The sequence below is a fragment of the Nematolebias whitei genome, chromosome 3, assembly GCF_014905685.2.
Source record: "Nematolebias whitei isolate Nwh7 chromosome 3, NemWhi1, whole genome shotgun sequence".
NCBI classification, from domain to species: domain Eukaryota; kingdom Metazoa; phylum Chordata; class Actinopteri; order Cyprinodontiformes; family Rivulidae; genus Nematolebias; species Nematolebias whitei.
In genome coordinates this window covers 3484688-3493741 of record NC_056500.1, presented here as the reverse complement: position 1 = coordinate 3493741, position 9054 = coordinate 3484688, and the positions used below count along the sequence as shown (strand labels likewise).

The 9054-nt window shown below is 47.1% G+C and overlaps 1 protein-coding gene across 1 annotated transcript in view; it reads right to left on the bottom strand.

Moving 5' to 3' along the window:
• Positions 1-1216: 1216 nt before the first annotated feature.
• The window catches only part of orc1 (origin recognition complex, subunit 1), an 11078-nt gene continuing 3240 nt past the window's right edge, over positions 1217-9054 (bottom strand). Inside the window, 13 exon segments of the mRNA XM_037674433.1 lie at positions 1217-1470; positions 1624-1711; positions 1780-1934; positions 2011-2130; positions 2558-2707; positions 2907-3014; positions 3439-3610; positions 4194-4295; positions 4529-4635; positions 4712-4922; positions 6659-6780; positions 6782-6824; positions 8316-8378. Coding sequence (XP_037530361.1) covers positions 1276-1470; positions 1624-1711; positions 1780-1934; positions 2011-2130; positions 2558-2707; positions 2907-3014; positions 3439-3610; positions 4194-4295; positions 4529-4635; positions 4712-4922; positions 6659-6780; positions 6782-6824; positions 8316-8378 — 1636 coding nt within the window. The 3' untranslated portion in view covers positions 1217-1275.

Below are 9054 nucleotides of genomic sequence, written 5' to 3'. Positions count from 1 at the left end.
GGACTGGAGACCTGTCCGGGGCGTCCCTGTGATGGACTGGGGACCTGTCCGGGGCGTCCCTGTGGTGGACTGGAGACTTGTCCGGGGCGTCCCTGTGGTGGACTGGAGACCTGTCCGGGGTGTCCCTGCGATGGACTGGGGACCTGTCCGGGGTGTCCCTGTGAAGGACTGGAGACCTGTCCGGGGTGTCCCTGTGATTCCTGAGGTGTTTGGAAGAGGTTGTGCTGTCTGTTGAGGATGTAGAAGACACGTACATAATTGGATTTATGATAACAGGTTTCTGCTTTTTGGAATCGGTGGACACCTCGGTTATCGGCTAATAAGGAAGACGTCGGCAGCAGTTTTGTAAATAGTAAAGCTTCCCGCCTTATATGAAGGATTACTCCGTGCTTCGAGCTCAATGTGCTTTACAAGCTGAACCGTAAGTTGGATGCGGTTTCTGGGACTCGTGGGTCACTTGCAGCTCCTAGGACTCGCCGGCATGAAGGAATCGACCCTGGAGAAGGATAACAAGCACGGACCGGTGGAATGTCCACGGATCTGGCTGTTTGGATTCACCACCAAGTACAACAGAACTGAAGGCAGACACGTCAGTAGACTCGGCCCACCCAAAACAATTATCTGAATTTGACCTCCCCGATGACCTTGGACAGGCCATCTGATCTCAAATTGCTCCTGGAGGATACGTAAACTACAAGATCTGCCTGCCCCCAGGACATCTGTGGCCTTATCAGAATTGTGCCGCTGAAAGACTGTACCATCACATCAGAACTTTCTGGAGCGTCCACGGACAACTCACCGCCTTTGCTGACCTCTGTGCATAAATGTATGATGTCATTGTGTTATGTTGCGAGGTCTTTTCTTTGCATGTTTTACACTGTGCCCCGGCCAGGACATGGTGCGAGACATTATGTATGAACATTACTGGTAATATTGCAGTTAAGTATTATTTAATTTTTTTATTGAACATTATTGATTCACTAAATAATTTAATTAATGCTGTTCACGTTACATTCAGGACCTTTTTTTAATGGTGCCACTACAGAGCAAAAATGAACCGCTTTCTTTATATTAAAGACGTTTTATTGCATATTCAAATAGAATATTATTAAAAGAGTAAGAGCAGTAAAACCAGGGACATCACAGAGTCGCCCATAAAAAATAAAAGTTTAAAAAAATGAGACAAAAATGATTTAAAAAAAGAAAATCTGTGGTAAAAACATTCTGCCTCGGTAGTTCAAGTGCTCCTCCCTGTCAGGACCCGACTGCTCCGCTTCAGTCGGCCTTCAGGGCGTAGAGGACGTCGTCCTGGCTGACGTTGAGCCGGACTCTCTGCAGGACTCCCAGGCGGCTGGACTCCAGCAGCAGCAGCCTGCAGCCTCCCAGACGCTGACACACGGCCAAGCCCTCCGACACGCCGACCGGCTGCAGACCCTCCACCCGACACAGAGCCTGGTGCTGCACGAACACCTGCCAGACAAAACGCAGGGAAAACTGAACATACAGAAACAGCCAGGAGAAACTGGCTACAGAGAGGAGCTACATCCATCTATAAAGCACAGTGGAGGTTAAGTCAGATACATTTATGCAGGAAATACTTCAAACATCTGCTCGTCTCCTCACCTGCTGGAAGGTGGCCTCCTCCAACCCCAGCCGTCTAAACTCAGCGATGACGGCTCGCAGGAACAGCTGCTCCTGCGTCGAAGCACACCTGGAAACACATGCCGGTCCATGACTCTGCCTAACAACCCGTCCACGGTGCAGAGGGGAGGAGCTTACTTGATGGCGGTGATGTAGGCCGAGGAGAACATCTCATCCAGCGCCTCCATCATGTGACTCATCCCCACCAGCCCTGCAGAAGACAGCTCGCAGATCTCCGTCGCTCGCCGACAGATGTCCAAACACCGCCGTGCATCGCCCGACAGAGCGGCCACCTGTCGGAGGAGAGAGTCGCTGAGCGATCCGGCACCGGGAAGAGCTGCAGGACAGGTGAGGGGGGCGGGGCTTTACCTTCCTGGACACCAGCTGCAGAGCGTCTTCTTCGAAGGCCTTCACTTTGTTCAGCCGGGACGTGATGATCTGCTGCAGCTGCTTGAAGGTGTACGGCTGGAAGGACATCCGGGTCAGACCCTGGAGACATCCGAACATCAGAACCCAGAGACCCGAACAAAACTTTCACACCATCATTTTATTTTTGCACAACAAACATTCAAGCCGAGTAGAGCTCTTCATCTAGATCAGGGGTGTCGAACTCCAGGCCTCGAGGGCCAGAGTCCTGCAACTTTTAGATGTTGCACTGGTCCAAAACACCTGGATCATATATGACTGAATTAGCTTCTCAGTGCAGTCAAGTTCTCCAAAGTCCTGCTAATGACCTTCTTATTTGATTCAGCTGTGTGGCATCAGAGACGCATCTAAAAGTTGCAGGACTCCGACCCTCGAGGCCTGGACTTTGACACCTGTGATCGAGATAAAGGTCCAGGTCCGATTAACGTTTTGTTAATGACCTGCGAGCGTCTCGCTCAACGTTTGTCACATGTTCAGCAAAGTTCCTCACCAGCCTGCTGGCCACCCTGTTGATCATGATCCTCTCGGGCAGGTCCATGGTGTTGGCGATGGCCAGAACCACCAGGCGGGCGTGGCGGCGCGTTGGCCAGTCGAACAGGTTGTACATCACGTTCTGCTTCCTCGTCCACAGCAGGTCCAGCTGAAGCACAGAGGACGTCAGTCTAGAAGAAACCGCGACTGGACGGCTCAGAGAGCAAAGATCAGGACGTGAAGTTTGAGGAGGATTCATCGACCTTCACAACTCCGTGGAGGGGACTTTAAATTAAAACGGTCTCGGAGAACTCAAAGTTCCCGTGCCGATCACAGACGTGTGGTTTCTGGGTAAACAGAGTTCTTACCTCGTCCACCAGCAGCACGGTTGTTTCCTTCCTCGGCGCCGGGTTGCTGAACCGTTTCTCCAGCAGCGCCGCGGCGTGATCGGCCGTCGCTTTCTGACCCGTCAGTTTCTGCAGAAACGAAGGTCAGAACCAACACGTCCGTTTAATGATAGACTCCTAAAGAGGCTTCAAAATAAAATCTAAACGTTTGTTCTACTGAACTTAATGTCGACTTGAGTTAATCTCATCTTTAATCTTCAATCCGTTTAATTTTTGATCCAGTCTGTGGATCGCAAAATTCCCAAAATGCAACAGGAAACGGTCTCCTGCGGCGTTAGACGCGACAGTGAAGGTTACAGAAACATCGGGCTCAGAAAATCTAAAGAAAAGTTCAAAATAAACTTTAACTTTAAAAAGATCCTGTTTTCTAAATGAAACTAGACGAAGCTCGTGGTTCATGTCGTGTCAACTTTCAAACGCTCAGACAAGAATAATCCAGAGATCAGAATCTGTCGACCCGGATCACCAGGTGCTGCGGCTCGCCTCCTCTCACCTGCAGGATCTGAACGTACGCCTGATGAGGATCCGTCATCTTCATCCCGTTGATCTCCACAAAGTGGAACGGCGGGATCTCGTCCGTGTCGGCCGCGTGCTGCAGACAGCGCATCACCTCGTGGACCGTGGCCGTCTTACCTGTTCCCGGCACACCTGAGATGTACATGCACCTGAAGCAGAAGCACAACGTGACATTAGTCGGTCATCCTGAGCTGGAGCCTGCGCCCCTGCTGACACTTTTAATGCTCTGCAGGCGGATGACTCAGACAAATCTGACAAAAAATATGAAATCAACCTTCTGATCCGGTCGTTTCTTTATATTTTCCTTCTAATGATCTAAACTCTCCTGTTCTCCTTTGATCCTTTGGTCTGGATAATCAGTTCTTCGGACTGTCTGAAGGTCTGTCAAAGGTTTTCTTTGGACTTTGGCTTCTTTTCTTTCAGTTTCAGTCCTTATTGATGAACATGTGTAATGTTTTTAACTCTGATCTCACTGAGACAGAAAACTCAAGGGATGGACCCGAGTTGTGTCGACGTGTGACGGACACGTAGAACGTTTTTGTTCCCAGCGGTCTGTCACAGCTCCAGTTGGGAAAAACCAGGACAAAGGGGACTTTAAAGAACCGTTTCCTCTCGTTCAGACTACAGACTCCTCTTTCTCCAACATTCATCCGTCTTTTAACGTCCTGTGAACAAACCGATCGGGTGCCAGAGAGTCCTGGTTCCATCGGTTCTGTTTGGGCTCAGACTCACCCCCCCGTGCCGTCGGTGATCTTGCTCTCCACAAAGCTGTAGATGTCCTGGAACTCCTGCTCCCTGCAGGGCAGAGACTCGGGCACCGAGGACACGTGGAGCCTGCCGGGACACGAGAGCGGACACGTTGAGACACGTTTGTTCCACACGGAGACAGAAACGTTAGAAAGGTTTGTCTCCGGGTACCTTCTGGCACCGGATGTTACAAGAACTTCACCTGACTTGGACTCAAACAAACGTCCAGAGACCGACAAAGTCTTTTTCTGATGAAGATTCTGACCCTGCAGCCCTGACCCTCCTCCCCCGCGGGTCTGGTCCTGTGTGACGGATCTCACCTGGTTCTGGCCTCCTCTAGGACGTTGGCGGGCCGTCGGGTTGGCAGAGACCTGCTGGGGATGCTGGGCGTGGCGTTCCGGGGCGTCCGTGGCGTCCCCGGCCCGGTCTGTAGAGACAGAAGAGACGAGGTGAGATCGTCTCCACAAACGTTGTCCAGCTGCCGTCTCCACGGAGACCCTCACCTTCCTCAGCGTTCGGGTCGAGGAGCGAGTTTTCTGCTTGGAGCGAGGAGTGCGAGACCCCGCCGGGGACAGACGGCTCTTCTTCATCACCACCAACTCCTCCTCCTCCTCACCACCTTCATCTTCCTCGCTGCTGCTCTGCAGCTCCTTCTTCAACGGAACAAACTCGTCTTCATCGCCTTCATCAGAGCTCAGGTCCCGGAGGTCGTTCCTGAGAGAATAAACCAACAAAGCTCAGAAATCAGAATTTAACGTCATAAACAAACTGGACCCGAGGCGTCGTTCAAAAACAAACTGAGTCAAATGGATGAAACTAAATGAATCGGGTTTAACTGATGTTCAACAACATCTGGTTCTCTTTAACAACAAAGTAATTTTGTTAATTTATTTACAATAAAAGTCTGAAAACAATCACTGATGTAGATGAACAGATGCTGCGAAATATTCATCAATTAAAACGGATTCCTCATTTTTCTGGACTGAATAAAACGTGCATTGAATTTAATGAAATGTAAACGTGAGACGTCATTTATCTTTGACCCATCAAAATGAATGCGGTCATTTATTCTACAGAATCAAAGTTTAACATCAAACATTTACATTAATTTGGCAAAATATGAAAATAACATAATTAACAGCTTTACAGGTAGTGAGAAACGATGCGGCGATTGTTTCCACTCTTCAGCAGAACAGCAGACATCAATGAAAACTGTACAATTATGATCAATTATCCACACGGCGGTGGATGAGCACTTTACACAGACATTTCTAAATTATCTGGAAGGATTTCTACTTGAGAGAAGAATTTAAAGATGGAAATGAAGTTTAAAGGGAGTAAAGTATGGATGAGGGAGAATGTGGTGTGTATGAGTGAAAAGTGTTGACAGGACGACACCCTCCATCCGACCCAGCTTTTCCTCGGTACGCTAAGTAGGAGACTAGACTCATTACCTCTCTGAAGATGACTCAGAAGAAACGAAGTCCAGTTACGCTACCTGTCCAGCGTCTCCATAGGATGGCTGTGACTCGTCCGAAGTGGTGACGGGGCTTCGTCAACAACAGTTCACCTCACCGGGTGGACTCCACATGAGTGGGGTTCTTCAGAAGTTCCACTCAGAGGAGGAAGATGTTATAATCCAAACTCCTAAGAGCCTTATCATGGCTGGACTTCTGTTCTCCCAAACGACTTCACAGAACTGCGAACATCTCAGAACTTCTCCGCGCCGCCGAACTGCTCAGACTCCGAGAGAACTAGGAAGTACCGGCATTTTAAAGAGCTGTATTTCCGGTATATTTGAGCGTCCCTGATTGGGTAATATCAACCAGACAGGGGTGTGTTTTGTGATGTAAGAGGTTACTAGAAGTCAGAAAACAGCAAGAATGTTATTGGAACAGATTAAACTGTTCTCAGAGACAGAGAGAGTTTTGTTTTGGCGAGTTTTAGAAACAGGTGCCAACTTCTCCGTTGACGTCTGAGAGGATGTAAACAAGACACATGTCTGCTTCGACTCCTGACCTTGGAAAACGCACACTTGCTCATTCAAAGACAGAAATCAGAAAATGCATAAAAATCTGTAACAGACCTTAACATGAATTCTAACTCTGCATAAGCAATCAAAATCATTACACTGTTTCACAGTTAATAAAATTGATTAGTTCACTGCAACATCTAAAATGGTTTGAACTAAGACACTTTGATTATCAACATTTGTAAAATAGTAATGATAATAAAAAGAGAGTGTTCTTTCTCTTGATTTTCAAGAAGGAAAGTCTCAGGATGGGTGAACCTGTATTTCTGGATTCAAATCAATGAAATGACAGTTTCTGTCCCACAAGGTTCCCAAGGTCAAGGGTTTTGACCTTAGGCTTAGTTTTGACATCAGGTTAAGTTCACTACACTGATAACTTTCATGTTGCCGATTAAAAAAGAAAGGTCAAAGGTCACACGGCACTCACAGCTGCTTCCTGATGAAAGACGACACCTTCAGAGCGGACTTCCTCTTAGAGCTCCTCGGTGCGGCGCCGCTCGTCGGCGTGAAGTTTGCCTTTTCCTCCTCGGCTCTGAGAAGCACAGACGACGTTACAGAGGACCGAGCGGGCCGGGCCGCAGGTTCTGTACAGCGAACAGAACCGCGTCAACGTGGACCCGTCGCAACATATTTTGCTGGGAGATTAATGGTCTCAGAAATTATTGCGATAAATGATAATATTGTTAGAAACTTAAATTATTGTCAATTTTAAGAAGAAATGTTTGAACTGAAGGATGGATAGTGAGGGAGCGAGCAGCGTGTCTCTTTAAGAAAAATGGGAGGGAGGCCCCTTGACGTGACATGGGCCGTCACTCCGTCCTATTTTTTGGTTCTCAAAATGGCCGACGCTCGGTGTAGTTTGAGCTCTTTAGCATTTGTCACACAAAGCTTTTAATAAATAAATCAGTAAACACGTTCTCAGCTTCTTTTTGCAGAGAAAAACAACTTTTTACACGAAGACACGAGTTTCAACCGTGAATTCTGGAGCTTCGACGAGACGGAGGTTCGGCCTGTTAGCTTAGCTCGTAGCTTAGCTGCTTTTAACGATCCAAAAACACGATTTTAGACGGTTAAAACAGATTCTAAAGAGAAAGGGAGGGCTCAGTGAAGAACCAGAGCTGATCTTTTTCTCATCCAGTGTCTTCAGTAGAAAGAGAGAGACACGAAGAAACGATAAAGCTGAGGTTGATAATTTTCATTTATCATGCGATTAATTGATTTATCGTTTATCGCGACAGCCCGACGTCATGGCGCCAACGGGACACGAATGCAACTTGTAAAAAGAGAAAAGTTCTCCAGACCCGCTTCGTCGGCACAGATCTGAAGAACTTCTCGCGTCTTTCTTCTCATTTTCAGAGTTTATGTTTAAATTCTGCCGTTTGTTTTCAGGACAGTCGAGCTCCTCGGTACAGGCGGCTGTGGCCGAGTGCTTAGAGCAGTCGTCCTCCAACGCAAGAGTTGGGGGTTCGATTCCACCAGCAGTCACACGTCAAAGTGTCACTGTGCAAAACACTGAGCCCCTCGTTGCCTCAGGTGTGTCCCATCGGTGTCTGAATGTGATGAAGCTCTGATTATAGATCTAGTATAGAGCTGTACGAGAGGCTAAATGAGGCACAGGTTGTTGTGAAGAGCTTTGAGTGTCTTGATAAGACAGAAAAGTGATTATATATATATTATATATATATATATATATATATAAGTACAATTAATTTACTATTTACGTTTCTGACCCGGTAAAATGAAGTCGGACCTTCAGGCCTTCTAACCAGAATCTGTTCAGTTCCTCCGACCAGATTTAAAAAGCTGCTGGATGGATCCTCTCCGTCTTCAGGTAGAAATAAATCTTTTTGTCATAAACCTGAAACTTTTTCATGCCGGTGGAAACGGTTTTCTTTGAAAAGTTTTTGGTTCGAGAACGTTTTCAGTCGCCCCTATTTTTATTTTATTTTACTTCGTGATTTCCCACGACAGCTGCTACGTAAACAAACTATTTACGCTTCGATACGAGTTTTTCCATTCAGTCACTTTTTAAATCTCGTACGGTAAACTTTAAATAAATAACCGTTTGTACTCACAGAACACCCAGAGCCGGTTCTTTTACACGTTTTGCTTCTTTGGTGTGAGAAGGAGTCGCAGCTCTGCAAGAAAAGACGGAATACGGCAGATTATTTTCTGTTTTTTTATTAGAATATATTTAAAGAGTAAATAAAAACACAAGCATCATCTGACGGTTTAATGTTTTAAGGTGAACGCGGAGCTGCAGAGTTTTTCAGACGTCACAAAGAAAAACAGAGGGGTCATAAAACTGCCTGGGGACTCAAACTCCCAGCAGCCTCAGGGTGAACCAGCCTGATGAGCTCTGCTTAAGAGCTTAAATTTCCTATTTTCACCAAGGGCAGTAAACACAACCCAGTGAGGCATTCACTGACCGGCCCAGGTCTTTGCTGTGAAGCTTCTTCTTCTTTTCTAATTATCTGCATCAGTTCCAGCGTTTCTCTTTCAGGTGACCTTTACAAAAAATATCGCATTGTGGGAACCAACGGCTCTTTATGGGACCAAAGCCAGGTCCCCATAAGGAGAAATCTCGTTGGGGGGTTAGGGGTTAGGCTTAGGACTAAGGTGTTAACTGAGGATGGGTTAGTTATGTACTAGTACTGGTTAGGTTTAGGTTAGGCTAAAGAAAGTGAAATGGAAGTCAATGCAAAGTCCCCAAAAAGTTGTGTGTGTGTGTGTGTCCTTGTTTATGCTACTTTGTGAGGCCCATTTTTCCAACTTATACTACATTGTGAGGACCAACTGCTCCTTATGGGGCCC